Source organism: Hordeum vulgare, chromosome 7H (genome assembly GCF_904849725.1).
Source record: "Hordeum vulgare subsp. vulgare chromosome 7H, MorexV3_pseudomolecules_assembly, whole genome shotgun sequence".
Classification (NCBI taxonomy): Eukaryota; Viridiplantae; Streptophyta; class Magnoliopsida; order Poales; family Poaceae; genus Hordeum; species Hordeum vulgare.
Window position 1 is genome coordinate 88,090,753 of NC_058524.1, and position 23,505 is coordinate 88,114,257.

At 47.0% G+C, this 23,505-nt stretch overlaps 1 protein-coding gene, 1 non-coding gene and 1 pseudogene across 2 annotated transcripts; 2 read left to right on the top strand and 1 right to left on the bottom strand.

Annotated features, from left to right (window-relative positions):
* The first annotated feature begins 2,452 nt into the window (after nucleotides 1–2,452).
* On the top strand, nucleotides 2,453–2,948 carry LOC123410566 (defensin Tk-AMP-D5-like). The gene is made up of 2 exons (XM_045103511.1): nucleotides 2,453–2,599; nucleotides 2,693–2,948. Exons 1-2 carry the CDS (start codon nucleotides 2,545–2,547, stop codon nucleotides 2,866–2,868), a joined length of 231 nt encoding a protein of 76 aa, XP_044959446.1. The 5' UTR covers nucleotides 2,453–2,544; the 3' UTR covers nucleotides 2,869–2,948.
* Nucleotides 2,949–8,574: 5,626 nt separating this feature from the next.
* LOC123408366 lies at nucleotides 8,575–9,825 on the top strand (annotated as a pseudogene).
* An 11,668-nt stretch (nucleotides 9,826–21,493) lies between these two features.
* On the bottom strand, nucleotides 21,494–21,632 carry LOC123414428. The gene has a single exon (XR_006614398.1). It is a non-coding gene; the product is annotated as a small nucleolar RNA Z247 (small nucleolar RNA).
* Nucleotides 21,633–23,505: the final 1,873 nt, after the last annotated feature.

Below are 23,505 nucleotides of genomic sequence, written 5' to 3' on the forward strand. Positions count from 1 at the left end.
AATCTACGACTAAAAACTACCAAGTCTGAAAAATGGTAGTTTTTAGTCACAGATTAGGAAAAAATGGTAGTTTTCGGGACAAAACCATAAAGTGGTAGTTTGTAGGCATGGTTCCATGAATTATGGTAGTTTTTGGTTAAATACTCCATTCAACCAGAGTATAGGTCATTCATTTGTTCAAGAATATGATGATGGAGTGGATGCATACAACACGAGTCATCTTCTCTAAACCAGCAACAATATCGGCTCCAACTATGTGTTGCGATCATTATAATGTACAAGCCAGATGATTCCCGTTCAGTACAATGTATGTATGCCCAAATTAAATGTCAACAATGTAACAAAACACACGTAACCAGGGTATATATCATTCGATTGTAGCCTGCAGGATTGCCTATTTTAGACTACTGACATATCAATTTTTTAACCTGTGAGCTAAGCTTGGCTCGAGGTATGGACGAGCCCAAAAAGGTACGTCGGCTCTGTGAGAATTAAACACGTTGCCCCTATACATATAGGATTAGGAGTTAGGCTGAGTCTTAGTAGTATTATGTTTGCTATATAGTCCTAGTCTCGTATAAACGTGTATACAAGGACCCGCAGGGCAGCTATGTACACAACCAGGTCATCGAGAAGCAATACAAAGTATCAGACTCGATACGAACATGTTGGCAATACATCGATCAGTTTTCCACGGAGTTATAGTATTTAACCAAAAACTATCACAATTCATGGAACTATGCCTACAAACTACTACTTTACGATTGTCCTGAAAACTACCATTTTTTCCCTAATCTGTGACTAAAAACTACCAAGTCTGAGAAATGGTAGTTTTTAGTCATAAATTAGGAAAAAAATGGTAGTTTTGGGATAAAATCATAAAGTGATAGTTTATTTTTTTTAGAAAGGGAGGATGACCCCCCGTCTCTGCATCTCGGAGATGCATGCGACCATTTTATTGATTATTCCCGAGGACCTTACAAAGTAGTACAACAATATGTCTGAATAGGCCATCTTGGCAACATTTGCCGCTACTCCTATCCATATGATGAAGGGGTGCAAGATGAGCCAAATACCCAGACCTCTCACCTAAGCCTAACATCTAAAGCCGGAGGCCCCGACCGAGCCACATACCGGGTCAGGGGCACAAACCGGTCTGACACACTCACATGTGTCGCCGCCACTATCTTTCACTGGTTCATCTTCAGAGCAGATTGAGGTACCAGCCTTGGTAGGTGCCTCCGCCATCGACGCCACTATGACGCCAAACGACGACCTCCACCTACGCGAGTCCATCTCCAAGCAGCGGACCCGTAGATCCATGCTAGGATAGGGCCGCACCACCGCCGTCGCCCACCACCCACAAGCACCACCCAGCCCAAGGTTCCCAAAACGACGCCTTCAAGAAGGGAACGACGCCGTGAGCGCTGCCGCCGCCCAACAAAGTTAGGGGTTTCGCCCGGGAGACCTAGGGAAAGGGGAAGTGAGGGGATCAGTCCATACCGACACCTCCAAGAAGGGGAACGGCGCCCTCAGGCGTCGCTGTCGACGCGGTCGGCCATGGCCGGCCAGGGATTTCGCCCGAACTAGATCCCGGTCACCAGCAGCGCCTCCTGTACAGGACCGGCAACCCAAGGAAGCACGGTCCGACCAGGCTAGCCCGCACGCCGAACATGAGAGGAGGGGATGCGCCAAATCGCGCGCACCGACCACCGCAGAAGCCGCCGCCGGCTGCCAACGACCACTGGATCCCGCCGCTCGCGCGGCTCGGACGCTAGCTTGTCGTGCCTCATCCATGGAGCCGTCGCTCCAGATCCAAAGTCTCCCACGCAGAGGCAGGGCAGCCAAGGCCCGGCCGCCACGATCCTTGGCGCCCCGGGCTTGCCGGGCGGCTGCCTCACGCGGCGGCGAGGAAGGGAGGGGGAGGGAGTTGGGTGGCTAGGGTTGGGAGGGGGAGGGAGGGGGATGGTGTTTATAGGCACGGTTCCATGAATTGTGATAGTTTTTGATTAAATACTCCAGAAATGAACATTGTACTGGAGCTAAGTCAGCCAAAACTTCCAAGCGGCGATACAGAATATATACATGAGAACGTGGTTGTGAAGAACCTAAGAAACAAAACTACAAATTCACTTATGAAAAATTTATCCCACACTACCTACAGATGGTACGTCGAAAGTCGGTGTGTAGAGAGCAAAGCTCTTCATCAGGTAGTAATGCTGCAATTGATAACCCATAGCAAAACCAATAATTCACGCACACAAAAACAAAAAAGATAAGGCAAATCTTTTACCTCCGCTTCTTAAGAAAAAATGAGTTGTACTATCCTTGTTCTTTTGCGGGTACTCAGCTACACTACCCTATAAAAGTGGGTAGTCAGTTACACTACCCTACAAAAACCTGCTCGCTTAGCCTGGAAGCAAGAAAGATATGCAAGTATATAACAAGCCCCCCTCCCTCCTCTACATTCATCCATCATACAATCCACCTTGGAAGGTCTTAATCTGTCATACAACCCTCTTAGTCTCTCACACAAGAAACTAAATGGATCGGTCCATGAAGGTCTTTGTGGTCGTCCTCCTGCTTCTTGCGGCCACAGGTACACACCCTACTACTATCTGAGATAACTGACAATACTGCTACAATTATGTATGTGAGATGGCTGATTTCCTCCATCGATTTGCCCGTGTAGAGTTCCAGGGAGCAGTGCAGGTAGCTTTGGCGAGGGAGTGTAGGTCAGACAGCAGAAAGTTTGTGGGGCTGTGCGTGAGCGACACCAACTGTGCAAGTGTGTGCCTGACCGAGCGTTTCCCCGAAGGCAAGTGCGACGGCATTCGGAAGCGTTGTGTCTGCACCATGAACTGCTAGATGGCCCTGTTTTCTTCTTGCATACATGCTTCCGTGTAATAATGTAACTGAATAATACTATCTGTGTGATGTATGGTGCATATGTGAGTGTTACTCCTAGGAAGTACTCCCTTTGTAGTGATCTAAAAGATCTTATATTAATTTACAGAGTACATGAACATCATACCATCCGAATAAAGTTTCCGCAGGGAGACAGTTTAAGTTGAATAATCTATCCAACACTCCAGAACTGGAGCTGCTACTGTTTTGGGGGTTGAAATGAATATAAGATTAAAAACTGGAACAAACAAGACACGGAACTTTACTAGAAGTCTAGAAGGGAAGTAATATTTCGAAAGAAAGAAAAGTAAAGCTTGGAAGTAGACCTAGTACCACCCCTGAAGATTTGGCCAGGACTTAGTGGAGAACCAAAAGTACCTATATAGCTTATCTAACAGAAATTCAATATGTGAAATACTGGGGAAAAAATGGAACAACGCGAAAGGCATAATATGAAACTGGGCAGACGCAGACATATCAATCCTTGATGTACATACTAACATGGTTTGGCAGTTTGGCACTGAATAAGCATTCATAATATGCCATTGGAAAAAATAAAGTTGCATACAGTGTTAATGAACAAACAAAACAAGTTCTATAAGGGCAACTCCAACGGGGCGACCCAAACGGACGCGCGCTTTGTCCGTTTTTGGTCCGTTTGGATCGTCCGCCGGCCTGTCCGTGTCTGTTTTTTAAAATGGGTCGGCACATGCGCCCAACAGGAAACAAGTGGACAACAACATTGTAGTATTATAATAATATGAGAGAAGTGGGTGGGAGTGGGTCAGCGAATTAAATAAGCAGGCAGAGGTGGGTGGATGGCTGTGTGACAAGTAGGCCAGGCCGGCCACATGCGGACACATGTGTGACAAGTAGGCCAGGCCACGCCGACGCATTTCAGTCCCAAATTTGAGGCAGAAATGGGTCGACGCAGACGCAAAGCGGACGCGTTTTGGAAATGGATCCGCACGTTGGGCCATTACTTTCGTCCACACGGACTCAAACGAACGGCGGCGGATGAAATGGGTGGGGTTGCTCTAAGCAACACTAGGTCTTAACACATTACAAGAATCAAACTTCACTACTAGAAAATCACGTTTTACCGTGTGGCAAGCTATAAGTCGTGTTCTTTTTTTCGGGTACTCGGCTTATTTGAATATAAGCCGTGTACACAAGCAAAAACACCAGGTAAAAACAACGCACTCGGCTTATGCTATCATATAAGCCGAGTGTCCAGAAAAAGCTCTTGGCTTATAGTTTTCACACGGTATATATGAAGAAAGCACTCGGTTTATACCGTGTCACCCGGTAAAGGTACCTGCCACGTGTCTACAACAGCGGTGTTTGACGGCGCCGTCACGGCTTGAGCTATAAGCCGTGTGCTTGACAAGTACACACGGCTTAGACACACTATAAGCCGTGTGCTTGACAAGAACACACGGCTTACACATAGTATACGCCGTGTGCTTGGTAAGTAGACACGGCTTACACACTATATGCCGTGTGTTCTGCAAAAGCACTCGGTTTATATTTTATAGATTTTCAAATTCAAAAAAGTTCTAAAGTGATTTCCCTTGCATTTATCTTTAATCCCTGAATGTTATTTATTTATTCATTTTACCACAGGAATGTCTCTCATGTCGGCTATAGACCGTGTGAGGGGGGGGGGGGGGGTAGAAAGATCACCAAAACCCTAGAAATGCAATAAATGTCTCAAATAGTTGTGGGCCCACCCGGAACGTGCCCAAACTTTTACGACACCCTACAAGGGGCATGTGATGACGTCGTGCCTGATCCTGAGGATTTCTGGCATCGTATCATTTTCCGAGGCTTCAAACGGTTTGATGAGGCATGTCACCCAAGTGATTTCGTACCCCCGATGGCTGGGGCTGCCCCTCCCACGCCTGCACAAGGCATACCCATGTCACAAATACATCACATAGGATTTTCCATGCTTCTTCTGGGCATGATTTCATGTGTCGCCTTGCAGATCTGCAGTTTCCGACACTAAAACCCTAGAATTGCAAGAAATGTCTCAAATATTGTAGGTGGGTCAGAAAAATGCGGGGGCCTGACACGTGTCATTTGATGGCCTTCTCTGAGAGCACGAGGAGTTTCGATGCCAACGGAGCAACATGACCGACACTTCCTTCACAAACGTGACACGTTCCCTCTCGATACCAAGAGACTACCTCGAAGATGGTGCAGTTTACAAACGGCCTCGGGTAAGCCCCACCCAGACCGCGTCCAACTTTTACGACACCCTACAAGAGGCATGTGATGACGTCGTGCCTGATCCTAAGGATTTCTAGCATCCTACCCTTTTCCGAGGCTTCAAACGGTTTGATGAGGCATGTCACCCAAGTGATTTCGTACCCCCGATGGCTGGGGCTGCCCCTCCCACGCCTGCACAAGGCATGCCCATGTCACAAATACATCACATAGGATTTTCCATGCTTCTTCTGGGCATGATTTCATGTGTCGCCTTGCAGATCTGCAATTTCCGACACTAAAACCCTAGAATTGCAATAAATGTCTCAAATATTGTAGTCGGGTCAGAAAAATGCATGGGCCTGACACGTGTCATTCGATGGCCTCCTCTGAGAGCACGAGGAGTTTCGATGCCAACGGAGCAACATGACCAACACTTCCTTCACAAACGTGACATGTTCCCTCTCGATACCAAGAGACTACCTCGAAGATGGTGCAGCTTACAAGCGGCCTCGGGTAAGCCCCACCCAGACCGCGTCCAAACTTTTACGACACCGTACAAGGGGCATGTCGTGGGTATAAGCCTGACAGTAGATGTGTAGGGTACGAATGAGATGGGCAGAGTCCTAGCTACGGCGAGGTTGTATGAGTTCAGGCCCCTCTACGGTGGAGGTAACAGCCCTACGTCTCAGTGCTCTCGGAGCTTGTTGTCGAGTGGAATATGGAATACAATGATTTGCTAACCCCTTTACCAGTGGGGGAGGGCGGCTTATATAGAGTGCGCTGCCCTCCACAACGGTTCCGGTACAGGGGTGGAGTAGTGGGGATTGAATGCGTACGTTACAGGTAACGTATGCTCTAAATGCTAATAAATGCACCCGGAAACGTACGGCCGTTTCCCTCCAGAGAGGTTACGATGTACCGAGTGTATCCAGTCGGTTAGCTTGGTATCCTCCGAATGCTAGTCTCCGACTGGATGGTTGATGACCTGTTACCGACTGAATGATGGGGACTCCTTTATTCAGTCGGGACTGACTAAGGGCCTTGTCCTTTGTGAGGGGTAGTCCTTGGGTAGGACCTCCATGGCAGGCCTATGACCCTACCCTAGGACTATGACCCCATCAGGGCATGTGATGATGTCGTGCCTGATCCTAAAGATGTCTGGCATCGTACCATTTTTCGAGGCTTCAAACGGTTTGATGAGGCATGTCACCAAAGTGATTTCGTACCCCCGATGGCTGGGGCTGCCCCTCCCACGCCTGCACAAGGCATACCCATTCACAAATACATCACATAGGATTTTCCATGCTTCTTCTGGGCATGATTTCATGTGTCGCCTTGCAGATCTGCAATTTCCGACACTGAAACCCTAGAATTGCAATAAATGTCTCAAATATTGTAGTCGGGTCAGAAAAATGCACGGGCCTGACACGTGTCATTCGATGGCCTCCTCTGAGAGCACGAGGAGTTTCGATGCCAACGGAGCAACATGACCAACACTTCCTTCAAAAAAGTGAGACATTCCCTCTCGATACCAAGAGAATACCTCAAAGATGGTGCAGTTTACAAGCGGCCTCGGGTAAGCCCCACCCAGACCGCGTCCAAACTTTTACGACACCATACAAGGGGCATGTGATGATGTCTGGCATCGTACCATTTTCCGAGGCTTCAAACGGTTTGATGAGGCATGTCACCCAAGTGATTTCGTACCCCCGATGGCTGGGGCTGCACGTCCCACGACTGCACAAGGCATACCCATGTCACAAATACATCACATAGGATTTTCCATGCTTCTTCTGGGCATGATTTCATGTGTCGCCTTGCAGATCTGCAATTTCCGACACTGAAACCCTAGAATTGCAATAATGTCTCAAATATTGTAGGCGGGTCAGAAAAATGCGGGGGCCTGACACGTGTTATTTGATGGCCTCCTCTGAGAGCACGAGGAGTTTCGATGCCAACGGAGCAACATGACCGACACTTCCTTCACAAACGTGACACGTTCCCTCTCGATACCAAGAGACTACCTCGAAGATGGTGCAGTTTACAAACGGCCTCGGGTAAGGCCCACCCAGACCGCGTCCAAAATTTTACGACACCCTACAAGGGGCATGTGATGACGTCGTGCCTGATCCTGAGGATTTCTGGCATCCTACCCTTTTCCGAGGCTTCAAACGGTTTGATGAGGCATGTCACCCAAGTGATTTCGTATGCCCGATGGCTGGGGCTGCCCCTCCCACGCCTGCACAAGGCATGCCCATGTCACAAATACATCACATAGGATTTTCCATGCTTCTTCTAGGCATGATTTCATGTGTCGCCTTGCAGATCTGCAATTTCCGACACTGAAACCCTAGAATTGCAATAAATGTCTCCAATATTGTAGTCGGGTCAGAAAAATGCACGGGCCTGACACGTGTCATTCGATGGCCTCCTCTGAGAGCACGAGGAGTTTCGATGCCAACGGAGCAACATGACCAACACTTCCTTCACAAACGTGACACGTTCCCTCTCGATACCAAGAGACTACCTCGAAGATGGTGCAGTTTACAAGCGGCCTCGGGTAAGCCCCACCCAGACCGCGTCCAAACTTTTATGACACCGTACAAGGGGCATGTGATGATGTCGTGCCTGATCCTAAAGATGTCTGGCATCGTACCATTTTCCGAGGCTTCAAACGGTTTGATGAGGCATGTCACCAAAGTGATTTCGTACCCCCGATGGCTGGGGCTGCCGCTCCCACGCCTGCACAAGGCATACCCATTCACAAATACATCACATAGGATTTTCCATGCTTCTTCTGGGCATGATTTCATGTGTCGCCTTGCAGATCTACAATTTCCGACACTGAAACCCTAGAATTGCAATAAATGTCTCAAATATTGTAGTCGGGTCAGAAAAATGCACGGGCCTAACACGTGTCATTCGATGGCCTCCTCTGAGAGCACGAGGAGTTTCGATGCCAACGGAGCAACATGACCAACACTTCCTTCACAAACGTGACACGTTCCCTCTCGATATCAAGAGAATACCTCGAAGATGGAGCAGTTTACAAGCGGCCTTGGGTAAGCCCCACCCAGACCGCGTCCAAACTTCTACGACACCGTAAAAGGGGCATGTGATGATGTATGGCATCGTACCATTTTCCGAGGCTTCAAACGGTTTGATGAGGCATGTCACCCAAGTGATTTCGTACCCCCGATGGCTGGAGCTGCACGTCCCACGACTGCACAAGGCATACCCATGTCACAAATACATCACATAGGATTTTCCATGCTTCTTCTGGGCATGATTTCATGTGTCGCCTTGCAGATCTGCAATTTCCGACACTGAAACCCTAGAATTGCAATAATGTCTCAAATATTGTAGGCGGGTCAGAAAAATGCGGGGGCCTGACACGTGTTATTTGATGGCCTCCTCTGAGTGCACGAGGAGTTTCGATGCCAATGGAGCAACATGACCGACACTTCCTTCACAAACGTGAAACGTTCCCTCTCGATACCAAGAGACTACCTCGAAGATGGTGCAGTTTACAAACGGCCTCGGGTAAGGCCCACCCAGACCGCGTCCAAACTTTTACGACACCCTACAAGGGGCATGTGATGACGTCATGCCTGATCCTGAGGACTGGGGCTGCCCCTCCCACGACTACACAAGGCATACCCATGTCAAAAATACATCACATAGGACATCATATGGTTAAGAGCCATAAAGAAACCAATTTTATTCCTGCCAAAGTTTCAAGATTAGATTTAGTGCAACCAACATTTTTATTTTCTCGAAGTATGTAAAAGAAATAAAATTTGGCACTATACGTAATGCCTTAATAGTAATCTAAAAACCTTACAGTATTGCTCTAGGTATTTCTTCGTCATGTCAATAGAAAAACTATGATGTGAATTTGAAGTAATTAAATACCATACCAGATGAATGTCATGGAAGTTAAACACGTATATTCAAAATAGAAGTTAAACACGAATTTGCACACACATGAACATATTTTCATGTGTAAGCCGTGTGTACTTGTCATAGGGCACTCGGCTTACATTTTTGCTCCCGGCTTACTCCATATACAGAAAACGCGGGAGTTAGCCAAATATCACGCGCGCTTTCTCCAAAATAGACCGCGCTTTCTGTTTTTTTTTTCAAATCCTGCGGTCACTCACCTCTCCCCTCCACCTCGCGCAGCAGATCCCAGCACTGCTGCCCGTGCACCGGAGCTCCCCACCCCAACTACCTCCACCGCACCAGCCCCCTCCACCGCCCCTGCGCCGGCCCCCTCCATCAGCCCTCCACCGCCGGCCCTCCACCGCCCCTGCGCCGGCCCTCCACCGCCCCCTCCACCAGCCCTCCACCGCAGGCCCTCCACCGCCCCTGCGTCGGCCCTCCACCGCCAGCCCTCCACCGCCCCTGCGCCGGCCCCTCCACCAGCCCTCCACCGTCGGCCGTCCACCGCCCCTCCACCGGCCCCTCCACCGCCCCTCCACCAGCCGCCTCCACGGGCCCCTCCACCAGCCGCCTCCACCGGCCCCTCCACCAGCCCCCTCCAGCCCCCTCCACCGGCCCCTCCACCAGCCCCCTCCACCGGCCCCTGCACTGGTAAGTCTCTCTCTCTCCCTATATCTCTCTCTCTTATCTCTCTGACTGGGTGTTTCTGTTTTTGCAGATAGACTAGGCTCCTCCAGCAGCAAGGTGCTCACAGACTAGGCTCCTCCAGCAGCAAGGTGCTAGAAGATTTTCCTCCAGCACCAAGGTGCTAGAAGATTTTCCTCCAGCAGCAAGGTGCTCCTCCTAGCATTATTTGAGGTGGAAGGTTCATTTTCGGTGGTGCATGTATCTATGTAGCTAAGGTGGATATGCAGATATGCTATGAAGTGGTGTCAAGTTTTAGGTGATTTAAAATCAGAGATTCATTTGTTTGTTGGTGGTGCAACAGAAAACAACCTGAAATGTTTGAAAGGTTGTAGATTCTTACATTATAGTTTGAGAAAGGTGTTTGAAAGGTGGTGCAACAGAAAACAACAGAAAATCTGATTTGTTTGAGAATTACATTAAAGAAAGCCATTTGGAATTTGGTCTTGCTAATAATTTCTTGGGTTAGTTTAATTTTGAAGTAATAGTAACTATGGATGATATAACAGGAGGAACGTGGATAATTATCAAACATGTCGGGTGGCAAATAAACGAAGAACGACTTATTAAGGAACTGTAGAATATGTTGTGTTTTGGTTTGTGCATGTGAATTATGTTTGATTCTAGTTTTCACTTTATTGTAGGACACACATCAATTTGACATTGGAAGGGTCATGGCAAGGCTTTTTGCTGGAGGGACAACCATTGCCGAGCACACTTCGAGGGTAAGAATAATTTGCCTCAAAGGATTTATATATATGTAAATCATGTAGCTAGCTAGTCGCGTTACCTATGCGTCTCCCGTTCGAAAAAGTTACATTATTTATAAATATGCAACTCTTTGCATATTTATAACCGTAACTCTTTCGAATTGTCCAGCGTTTTCCATGGACAGCCCGAGGATGTGTAGGCTGGGTTCGCTTTCATGCACTACTCCGATCTGACACAGAATTTTGGCAGCGTCTCCCCGTTGTTCTCCGGATACACATTCTCTCTGCTTATGTCGAGACGTGTATTTGGAGAACAGCGGGGAGGTGCTGCCAAAATTCTGTGTCGGATCGGAGTAGGGCATGAAAGCGAAGCCAACCTACACATCCTCGGGTGGGATTAGGACCCATCCTTACCTATTAGGTAGTTTTGAGTTCATGCCGTAAAAATTGAATAGTTGTATTAATTGAACTAATACTGGTTGAAACTACTTGGTCAATCAAAAACACATCAGATGGAGGATCGTGAGTGGATGTATAGTGGACGACTGAGTGGAGGGGATGTGCTTCCAGAATGGATTACAAAGACAAATCAGTTCTTGGAAGTAGCATTTGCCAGGCACACAGGACATGGTGGAGTTTGGTGCCCTTGCACCAGTTGTGGGAACAACAAGGAAAAAAGAAAGGATGAAATGGGTTGGCACCTTCTTAAGAATGGGTTTATGCCAAACTACCATCGGTGGGTCGCGCATGGTGAGTTTGAGCCCCAGCGTGCGAGAGAGTCGGTGGTACGACAACGCACAGACTCACCCGAATATGTTACTCATGTTGAATTCATGCTAGATGACCTAGAAAATGCTGCAGCGCCCGAAAATCCTGCCATAGGTGAAGAGGGGCTGGGGGAGGAGGATGAGGAGCAAATGACGAGTAAGTTTTATGAAACTTTGAATGGGGCACAAAGACCCTTACACGGGCATACAGAGGTCACTCAACTGGATGGCATGGCACGCCTGCTTGCTGTGAAAGCCCAGTTTGGCTGGACTAGATCTTCCTTTGATACACTTCTGACCGTTGTTCGCGCTCTTTTGGCAAAAGACAACATTTTGCCAAAGAACATGTATGAGTCAAACAAAATCTTCAGTGAACTTAAGCTGCCATATGAGTGGATACATGTTTGTCCAAACAAATGTATCTTATTTAGGAAAGAACACGCGAATGATAATTACTGCCCAAAGTGCCAATCCTCTAGGTATATTGAGGTTGACGGTGATGATGGTCACAAGAGGCAGCTCAAGATCCCACACAAGGTCCTTCGGTATCTTGATCCCATACGAAGGATCCAACGTCTCTTTATGTCCGCGGAGTCTGCCTAAAACATGAAGTGGGCGGCAGAAGGGACTAGATACCGGCCTGGTGTCATGATACATCCGTCTGATGCTGAAGCATGGAAGGATTTTGTTAAGCGATACCCAAACAAAGCTGGTAAACAGGACAGTGTAGCTATTGCGATAACACTTGATGGGTTCAATCCATTTGGTATGACTAATGCCACATACAGCTGTTGGCCTGTGTTTGTTATTCCGATGAATCTCCCCCCTGGCTTCTGCATGAAACGACAATACATGTTTCTGTCACTGGTAATTCTAGGTCCTGAATATCCAGGCAAGAAGATGAGTTTGTACTTGGAGCCGCTTGTGGATGACTTGATGGTCGCTTGGGATAAAGGGATACAGACATACAACGCCCTAACAAAGAAACACTTTGATATGTATGTTTGGTACTTCACATCCCTGCATGACCTACCAGCACGTGCAATCTTCTGCGGTTGGTGCGTACATGGGAAGTGGCCTTGCCCGGTGTGTATGCAGAATCTAATGTTCTATTGGCTGAAGAAAGGTGGGAAGTATACCTGCTTTGACAAGCATCGTCAGTTCCTTCATCCTGATCATCCATTCAGACAAGACAAAAAAAACTTCGAGAAAGGTAAAGTTATTGATGCTCCACCACCACCTGTGATGACCAGTCACATGATCAAGGCTCAGTTAGATGGTCTCCAGCCCAATGCCAATGGGTCAGGTTTTGTGGGATATGGAGAGACACATAACTGGACTCACATACCATGCCTATGGAGGCTCCCTTACTTTGCGGATCTCCTCCTCCCACATAACATTGACGTAATGCACACTGAAAAGAATATCGCCGAGGCCCTTTTTGGCACAATCTTTGACACTGAGAAGACGAAGGACAATGTCAAGGCCAGACTTGATCAAGAGAAACTCTGTGATAGGCCAGATTTAAAAATGGTCGAACCCGGACCCAAAAGAAAAGGGTGGTGCAAGCCACCAGCCCCGTTCTGCCCTGGAAGGAAGCATAGGAAGGTAATGATGAAGTGGGTCTTGGATAAATTGCGGTTCCCTGATGGGTACGCAGGAAATATAATGAAGGGAGTGAATATGAATACATTGCGAATAGGGGGTCTCAAGAGCCATATCCACATAAAGGGATCATTGTTAAACCAGTCGGTGAGAAGTAAGTGCTTTTGTGGACTCTTAACTATGTCTTTACATTCAAGTTTTTTGCCAATACTAACTCACTTGCCTTTTTATTGTGCAGGGCCTTCATGGTTATTCCAGAAACCACATTCCCGCCACGCCAGCCAAGCACCATCATTGGTTGTCTTTGCAGGCATCATTACCCTGGCCTGGTTTCCATAGGAGACGGTGAGGAGGAGCCAGCTTGGTCTTGGGAGCATTGGAAATGCGCTCCAGATACGAAAGACAAGTGGGGCAGGGAATACCGCAATGCTGCAGAGCGGGTGGTCAACGATTTTTGGGTAAAATTCTTAGTCAGTTTTCATAGTTATTTCTTTAGCAATATTCAAAATCATTGCATCAATAACTGTTTTATGCGAATTGATGTACTTTCGTAGGACTTCTTTACTTGCGTTGAGGGTATGGAGGATGAAGCTAATGATATTGTGGAGGAGATTGCCAAGAAGGTTGTCCAAGACATGCCTTACCATGCTCGTGTCAATTCCGTGGTGAAGTATTTCGCCTATGAACGCAAGATGCTTCTCCCAAAGGCGCTAGCCCGTAGAGTGCATCTCACCCGTTCCATGTACATGAAGGTAGTTTTCATTTAGCTGTGATTGCCTGGATTAAAACAACTTAGTTTCATTCCTAAGTTGGATATATTTGACATGTTTCAGGCGGTTCCTCCGTGGTGCAACAACAAGATTCCTTGCTACCAGCAAATCATATCTAGGTGGATAAACCCGGAGTGGAGGGCCACACACACAGCGGCTTCGGAGCGGCGTGCCTTGATGGGTGGTCCGGTACACCTTCAAGGCAACCTCAACCTCCATGCTTACGTGCAGAAGAAGGTAATAATATCATTTGGTTTATGAACTTCTCAACTTGTGCCCTTATGGATATTATTGCTTCTATTGCAGAATAGGGAGAGAGGTGAGGGTGAAGAGCTTCTCAATACCTTCACGGGATTATGTCTCTCACGTAAGTCAAAGAAACCGGAAGGGGGGTGGGTCAACCCAGGGGCTGGCTTTAGGATTAATGCATATAGTGGGAAGTTCAAGGAGTGCAACGGGCCCGACTCTGATCCGGCCTCACAAGACATTGACGTTATGGTTTCCCTCAAGTCGGGAGAAGGCAAGAAGCGTGGCCGGTTATATGTTGGTGACGGTTCCATTCGTAAGAAGAACATTCCAAAACTCGCCCACCTTCGTGCTACCACATCGAGCTCAGGTCCTGCTATTGAGCGTCGCCCACAACCTCGGATGGACATGCTGCATCAGTTCCATGTATGTTTTACTTCACTGATCTTCCTTCTGATTTTATCTTTGCATTGCAACGATGGTGAACTTGTTGTGCTGGCATATTGTAGGTCCGCCTAGAGGAAGAAAGCAGGCTACGACAGGAAGCTCAGGCCAATGCCCTACTTCAACAAGAGCAAGCCATGAAAATGCAGCAAACCCTAATTCAGCAGCAAGAATTCATGGCTAAACAACAGGCAGCCCTGCAGGAGACGTTTGCTCGGTTCAGTAATAACATGCAGTGTTCAACTTTGCCGGATCTTCCTCCTGTTCCGCCTCTTCCTACATTCAGCCTTGTAAGTCTTCAAGTTTTCAACCATGCATCTTACCATCATTCTTAAATCATCTTACCATCTTACTATCATGCTTGAACTATCCATAGTCAGGAGAACACTTCAATGACTTTGTGGTTGCTGGATCTACACCTACCCAAGCAAGCCCAATGACACGCACTGCGGCTGAAGATGCTTTGACCTCCATGCCACAATGATCACTCGAGGTACTTGTCTATGCTTGTACATTATTCATGCTTGTGTCTTGTCGTTGGTTGTGCCTCTCAACTCAGAACTTTGCATTGCTGCTAGTAGAGCCCACAAGTGTTGATCCTTGTATTATTCATACTTCTTAGCTTCAAGTTGAAACTTATATGTTCATGTTTATTGACTCTTGTGCCTTATCTTCAAGTTGAAACTTATATGGTCATGTTTATTGACTCTTGTGCCTTATCTTCAAGTTGAAACTTATATGTTCATGTTTATTGACTCTTGTGCCTTATCTTCAAGTTGAAACTTATATGTTCATGTTTATTGACTCTTGTGCCTTATCGATCATTTGCAATTTAATTTTGGAAACTCATGCGTGTGCTATTGAACTTATAGGTTTGCATCGATCACGGATACCGTCGACGGTGGGCATACATGCTGTGGTGGAAGTTCATTGCATATTGTAGGTTGAACTCATGCTTTCGTTTGTGAACTCTTCTTGCATATGTATGCATGTTGTTGTGAACCCTCCTTGAATATGTATGTGTGCTTTTGTGGAACTGTATTGGATATGTATGCGTGTGTGGATTTGGAACTCATCATCGGATTGTTATTGTTGTGAACTTGTAATATATTGGATATGTATGCATGACCATTTCATTTGTGTTCTTGTTGCATATGTATGCGTACGCATGTTTTTGTGAAATTATATTGTTGTTGTGTTATGTTGGATATGTAATATATTGTTGTGATCTATTGGATATGTAATATATTGTTGTTGCTACTGTCTGGAAAAAAAATGCTCTTGGGCGCTGTAAGCCGTGTGCCCCAGGCTCTGGCACCCGGCTTATAGGCCGTCTGTCCCAGGCGCTCGGGGCTGTAAGCCGTGTGTCCCAGATAATAGCACCCGGCTTATAGGGCGTTTGTCCCAGGCGCTGGGGATGTAAGCCGTGTGCCCCAGACACTACCACCCGGCCTATATATAACTCGTGTGTCAGATTTGGCCCTCGGTTTATATGTAAACCGTGCGTGTCACACTGGCCCTCGGTTTATATATAACCCGTGCGCCCGGTCTCGACCCTCGGCTTATATATAAACCGTGTGACTGCAGGCCCTCGGCTTATATATAAACCGTGTGACGGTAGGCCCTCGGCTTATATATAAACCGTGTGACGGTAGGCCCTCGACTTATATGAACCGTCACGGGGCTTGCCGTTAGAACCACGTTGCCTTTATGTGTAAATCGTGTGTCCGTTGGCACTCTGCTTACGTGGGGGCACTCGGCTTATATGTAAGCCGAGTGTTTTAACTGTTGCTCTCGGCTTACACTGGATAAGCCGATCCTTAGTAAGGCGTGTGTTATAAGCCGGGGAAAACACTCGGCTTATAAGCCGAGTGCCCGAAACACTCGGCTTACGACGGATTACACTCGGCTTACATATAAGCCGGGTGTTTTCCCCGGCTTATATGTAAGCCGAGTGTAATCCGTCGTAAGCCGAGTGTTTCGGGCACTCGGCTTATAAGTTTTTTCCTGTAGTGGCTTGCAGGAGTAACTTCTGCAGAATTGCTGCTAGTATTGCAAAAATATAGAGGAGATAGAGATTTAAGAATCTAATTCACCAATCTACATATTTTAGACTAATTTATTGTGTTGAGCTACAGGATATCATATGACACAGAAAGTAACACCCCAGGTCCATTTAGGGGTGGGCACTGTCAAACCGAAAATGGAAAAACCAAACCGAACCGAACCGGTTTAACCGATTTGCATGTTTATTCGGTGTATTGTTTTTCGGTTCGGTGGCTACTTCTATTACTATTCGGTGTTTCGGTGCAGCATCGGTTTCCTCCGGCCAGTAACCGTAATCACCGAATAAACCATATTATTTATGATGGAATGATGGCTGTACAGTCAGGCGTCGGACGTCGGGGGTACGTACACGGTTCTGACATATGTGATTAGGTGACTGACAATCTGCAGCCCATTTGTCAGTCCAACACCTCCTTTGATTTACCTAATGTATACCGCGTTCACATGCCCGTAATACCTAGCCATCTCCCATCCCTCCGTGCTCCATCCTTTCATCAGGCGACGCCGTCTCTTTCCAACCCTAGGTGCGCGATCAACTCTCGGCGAGCTGGCTCGGGCGAGTCGGCGCTTGACAGTCAGCACGGATCGTAAGCCATCCGTGCACAAGACTACGCTGACTTCTTCAAGTTCTAATCTCTCAAACCTGAATACAAATAGTAGCTGGTACACTAGTACTTAACCTAACTCCATGCTAGTGATTAGTTTGATCTACTAGGAATATTCTAGTATTAATTTGCATTAAACGATTGTCATGGGCTAGTGTATCACTACAAAAGTATATATATTATTCCTGTCCATGGATCTTCTTGTGTATATGTGCAGTGTGCGTGTCTAATGGAACAAATTGTTAATTAGTCTATGATTTAGCGCATGTACTTATTCTAATCCATACTTTTAGACATAGGCCGCCGCTAAACTTTCAATTGATGGCTAGCCCTACAAGCTCATGTACGTAGATGTGAGTATGTACCGGCTAGACACGACGGCCGGAAAATCAATCAAACTGTGTGTTGTAAAGTAGGCTAGGAACGTCGTACCCTTTGAGGCCGACGGCTTCGTGTTATATAGCAGGGTCGCAACCTTCCTGATAGCGTACAAGCAGTTGAGATACAATCTTGTTTAAGATAGAGATAGATATTCAAGTTACATAGATAGAGATGAATCCTAACAACCTATTTAGTCTCCTTGCGGTACAAGAAACAGGATGTTGTTTAACACCCTCCCTTAGTCACAACTGCGTAGGTTCAGGTGGCCCTTGAACTCTTCAAGATTCCTGGTGGGCAAGGCCTTTGTGAATCCATCTGTAACCTGATCTCGTGAATGTATAAATCGAATTTCTAATTTTTTGTTTGCAACTTGTTCTCTGACAAAATGGAAATATATCTCAATGTGCTTTGTCCTTGCATGAAAAACAGGGTTAGCAGATAGATAAGTAGCACCAAGGTTGTTACACCATAAACAAGGAGCTTGGATGTGTTTTACACCAAGTTCTTTAAGCATAGACTGCACCCAAATAATTTCTGTTGTAGCATTTGCTAATGCTTTGTACTCAGCCTCTGTACTTGATCTTGAGACATTTGCTTGTTTCTTTGCACACCAAGATATGAGGTTTGGACCAAAAAATACTGCAAAGCCCCGAGTGGATCTCCTATCATCTATGCATCCTGCCCAGTCAGAATCAGAAAAAGCACTGACAAGAGTAGATGTGGATTTAGTAAACGTGAGAGCAAGCTTCATAGTGTTTTTCACATATCTCACAATACACTTTGCAGCTGTCCAATATGCAGTAGTAGGTGCATGAAGAAACATGCATACTTTGTTAACAACAAAAGAAAGATCGGACCTAGTCAATGTAAGATATTGAAGAGCCCCTACCAGACTCCTGTATCTGGTGCTGTCTTCTTGATTCAAAAGATCTCCTTCTGAAAGGGACAATTTTTCTGTGCTAGATAGAGGAGTTAGTGATGGCTTACATCCTTGCAAACCAACCCTTCTTACCAAATCAGCAGCATATTTTTCCTGGGAGAGATGGAGTCCATCTCCAAGTTTCTTTACCTCAATACCAAGAAAGAACTGCAGGTCACCCAAATCCTTGAGAGCAAACTCAGCACTTAAGTCCTTTAAGAGCCCTGTCACAGCCTCATTAGATGAACTTGTGACAATAATATCATCAACATAGATAAGTATAAATATGGATGTATTTGACTTATTATAGATAAATAAGGATGTATCAGATTTTGAAGGAATGAACCCAAGTGTTTGCAGTTTTTGACTGAGACGAAAGTACCATGCCCTTGGTGCCCGCTTCAATCCATAGAGAGCCTCATCAAGTTTGCACACATGATTTGGTAAGTTTTTATTGACGAACCCAGGTGGTTGTTTCATATATACTTCCTCTTCCAGAACGCCATGAAGAAACGCATTATGTACATCTAGTTGTCTTAGGCTCCAACCCCTGGAGACAGCAATGGATAGTACAAGACGAATAGTGGCAGCTTTTACCACTGGACTAAAAGTGTCCTCATAGTCTATGCCATACCTTTGCTTGAAGCCTTTTGCAACAAGTCTAGCTTTGTAACGATCTATAGACCCATCAGCTTTTCTTTTAATTCTGAAGACCCACTTGCAATCTATCAAGTTTTTACCTTTGGAATGAGGAACCAGGTGCCAAGTTTTGTTTTTGTGAAGTGCATCACATTCTTCCTCCATAGCCTTTTTCCACTTCGCATCACCCAATGCTTCGGCAAGGCTATTTGGTTGACCTGTAGAACAAGCAAGACCAAACTTGGTTTTGTAGTTTATGTGTGGGATTACCCCAAGTTGGAGCCGAGTACGTGGTGGCGGAGTAGGAGCCGGCGTAGAAGATCGGCCGCTGTCACCTGTCCTTGTCAAGGGAACAGGATCACCCGAAGGAGGTGCAGGATCGTCTGCATCCCCTGTGGCTGCTGATGAAGGCGCAGATGCATTAGTTGGCACAGAAGATCCAAGCGGCCCGACAGCATCCCGCTCCCCGGTCGGCTGGCGAGGCAGATCCTCCTCGAATCGCGTGAGCGCGTTGGTTTGCCGACGAGTGTAGGTGCGGGGCCCGCCTGCGGGCCAACGGCTGGCAGGCGCGTCATCGCGGGCGCGAGGCCCAACACACCCGGGGGCGGACGCGGTCTGTGCAGCACTGACAACCTGCTGGAGCGGTGCGGATCCCGGAGCAGATTCGTTGCCACCGCTTCCACCCTGCTACAGCAGCGATCCCGAGGCAGATATGCTCCCCGGCGGCCGGCACATAAAATATGGTGTGCTATGTGTATTTTTTTCACCATTTTCATCTGTGTCGGCACCAGCGGTGGTAAAATTTGCATCATTAAGAGACTCATGCAGGTTGTGAGAGTTAGTCAATGTATGATCATTGCAATTATTAATTTCCCCATGATCAAAATTGGTAAGATGAGGGGATAGAAGCAAGATTTCTTTGCGAAGAAGGGCTCTGGCATTGGGATGTAGATCAGCAAAAGGGAATTTTGTCTCATCAAATACAACATCGCGAGAAATATAGACTCGACCTGTGGAGACGTCAAGGCACTTGACTCCTTTATGAAGGGGACTATAGCCAATGAAGACACATTGTTGGGACTGAAACATAAGTTTGCGGTTATTATATGGTCTCAGATTGGGCCAGCAGGCACAACCAAACACACGGAGAGAGGTGTAATCTGGTTTGGTGTGGAGGAGTTTTTCTGTGGGTGTTTCATTGTTGATGACTCGGCTAGGTAGAATATTGATGAGATGAACTGCAGTAAGAAATGCCTCATCCCAAAATTTGCGGGGCATGGATGCTCGGGCTAGGAGTGCTAATCCTACCTCAACAATATGTCTATGTTTGCGCTCAGCAGAGCCATTTTGCTGATGGGCATGTGGACAGTACACATGATGAGAAACCCCAAGTGTCTCAAAGAAGGAGTTTAATTTTTCATATTCTCCTCCCCAATCAGACTGAACATCTATGATTTTTGTGTCAAATTTTCGTTCAACAAGAGCCTGAAAGTTTTGGAATACTTGAAAAACGTCGGATCGTTTCTTGAGAAGATAGATCCAGGAATATTTGCTATAGTCATCAATGAAACTTACGTAGTAAGAGTGTTTACCAACAGATGAGGGAGCTGGTCCCCAAACATCAGAAAAAATAAGTTGCAAGGGTTTTATAGAAACACTGGTGGAAACTAGATAAGGTAACTGATGACTCTTAGCTTTTTGATATGAATCACAAACTGTTTCAACATTATGCACTCCAACATATGAGAGTTTATTCTTCCTAAGCAATTGTTCAACTAAGGAAAAAAGCTGCATGACCTAGCCTATCGTGCCACCATGTAGAGGATAACTTGGTAGCACCAAAAGCTTGTTTATTGGATCTTCTAATCTCTGGAATTAGTGGGTAAAGCCCACGGATGCATCTACCTTGATATAGCACCCTCTTCGTTGCCTGATCCTTGATGAAAAAGAAGAAAGGGTGAAACTCAAGAAAGACATGATTATGAATGGCAATGCGATGAACAGAGAGAAGATTTTTGGAGGCACTAGGTACATGCAGAATTTTTCATAGACGAATTTTTATGAGGGGTTTTAATAATTGAATGACCAACGTGACAAATCTCCATACCTTCTCCACTAGCAGTGTGGATGTTGTCCTTCCCGCGGTACTTCTCACGCATTGTCACCTTCTCAAGCTCACCAGTGATATGGTTTGTGGCTCCACTATCCATGTACTAGTTGGTGTCCACACCATAGGAGCCATCGGCAGCTCCGGCCACCTTCTCATCCTGGGAGGAGTCACCATCATCATCAAAGCGATACCAGCAATCCTTGGCCGAGTGGCCAAGTTTGCCACAGATCTGACACTTGACAACATCAGATCTTTTGTTGGAGGAGTTGTTGTGGAGGCCCCTATTGTTGATGGAGGAGGACCGGCCACCGTTGCCGCGGAAGTCACCGCGGTCACCACGGTCACCATGAGAGGAGGAGTTGTTGTAGCTTCCTCTGTCGCGGTTTGTTCCACGTCCACGACCACTACGGCCGCGTGTGGCGGCGTTTGCAGAAGACTTGAATCCTGCGGTGTTGGCGCCTTGGAAGAGTGCCACCCTTTGATCGAAGTTGCTCATCTGAGCAAACAGTTCGTCAAGGGTGACCGGTTCCACGCGGGCGTCGAGGGCGGAGACGAGTGGCTGGTACTCCATGTCGAGTCCAGCCACGATGTAGGAGATGAGCTCGTCTTCGTCGAGGGGCTTGCCGACAACAGCCAGTTCATCAGCCAGGAAGCGCATATGCGCAAAGAAGGTTGCAACGGTTTGGTTGCCCTTCTGTGCGTTCGCAAGAGCGACGCAGATGTTGTTTACTCGGGACATTGACTGAGACGAAAACATGTTCGCCAGAGCTGTCCATAGTTCATGTGCATGGGAAATCGATGTTACCTGCACGAGAACTTCCTTGGAGAGGTTGTTCAGGAGGTAGCCGAGCACCTGTTGATCCTCCCGGATCCAGTTCGGATGAAGGGGGTTCGGGATGTGCTCCTCCTTCCCGTTCTTGTCCTTGGTGATGACAGACGTGACTGGCTCCTTCACGGTGTCGTCAACATAGCCATAGACTCCCGCACCTCTGTGTTGCAGCGTGATTTGTGTGCGCCAGAGGATGTAATTTGTGGGGGTGAGTCTTTCCGTAATTTGGCCAGAGAGGGCGGAGTTGGAGGTGCTGGAGGAGGCCATGGCGGAAGCTTTAGGCGATGGGGTTTGGAAAGCTAGATGTGGTGGAAGAGGCGGCTCCGATTACCATGTAAAGTAGGCTAGGAACATCGTACCCTTTGAGGCCGACGGCTTCATGTTATATAGCAGGGTCGCAACCTCCCTGATAGCGTACAAGCAGTTGGGATACAATCTTGTTTAAGCTAGAGATAGACTAGAGATAGATATTCAAGTTACATAGATAGAGATGAATCCTAATAACCTATCTAGTCTATCCTTGTGGTACAAGAAACAGGATGTCGTTTAACATGTGTGTGCTAGCTTCTTTAGTCTAGGTTTGCACCTGTACGTCTATAGCTCTTGGGATGAATCGAACATATATAACACGTATCAAATTCCCTGGTACAAAATTAAAGTTGATCTTATCTTTTACTATGTACACAGTACACTTTGACTAAACTGAACACTGACTGATCTTATTCTTGTCCAATTTGTAGATGTCAGAACAAAATAAAGACATTGCTAATCAAGAATCTCAGAGCATAGTGGTGGTGACAGAGGGGGAGGAGAATGCTGAGAAGAATGGGCAGCAGCCGGATGCATCCGAGAATGCTAAGAAGGAAGTGGTGATGTAGAAGTTAATCATGTTGTTCCTGTAGGATTAGGAAAGAAAGCCAAACCGAGTCCTAGTAGTATTAGGATTCCTAGTCCTAGTCTATTTCCATAGTCCCTTGTGGACGTGTATAGAAGGCACCCTAGGGGCGTTGCTTGTTACACCAGCAAAAACGAAAAGCAATACAAAGCAAAGGCTCGACACGGGCCTTTAGCCATCAAATCCATCGATCAGTTTTAGTCGTGTCGCTAGTTACGCAAGTTCCGTCAAGTAGCCGGCCAAAGCAAGAATCGCGTAGGCACACCTGTACGGCTGCATACACACGTTCAAAAGCCAACAATTGGTATCTAGAGCCTCGATGATCTACGATCTACGATGACGGACAACGACGCTGAGTCGGTCAAGTCCGGCAAGGGCGGTACCAAGGCGAACAAGAACGGAAACAAGGTGAAGAAGGGCGTCAAGTCAGCAACCAGTGGTGGAGGAACGGGCGGCGCCAACGTCTAGGCGCATCGCAACATCCCCATCTAGTACCCGATGCTCACCGACGCCAACTACGGCGTGTGGGCGGTGAAGATGAAGATTATTCTCCGAACCCTTCGAGTGTGGCAAGCAATCACGGACGACGACGTCGATGACGAGTCCGACGAAGGTGCCATGGCCGCCATAGCCCAGTCCGTGTCGTATCTCGTGCTAATGACATTGGCGGAGTTCGAGACGGCAAGAGAGGCGTGGAACGCACTCAAGGAGGTGAGGATAGGAGAAGATCGCGTCACCAAGGCTCGGGCACAAGTGCTGAAGCGCCAA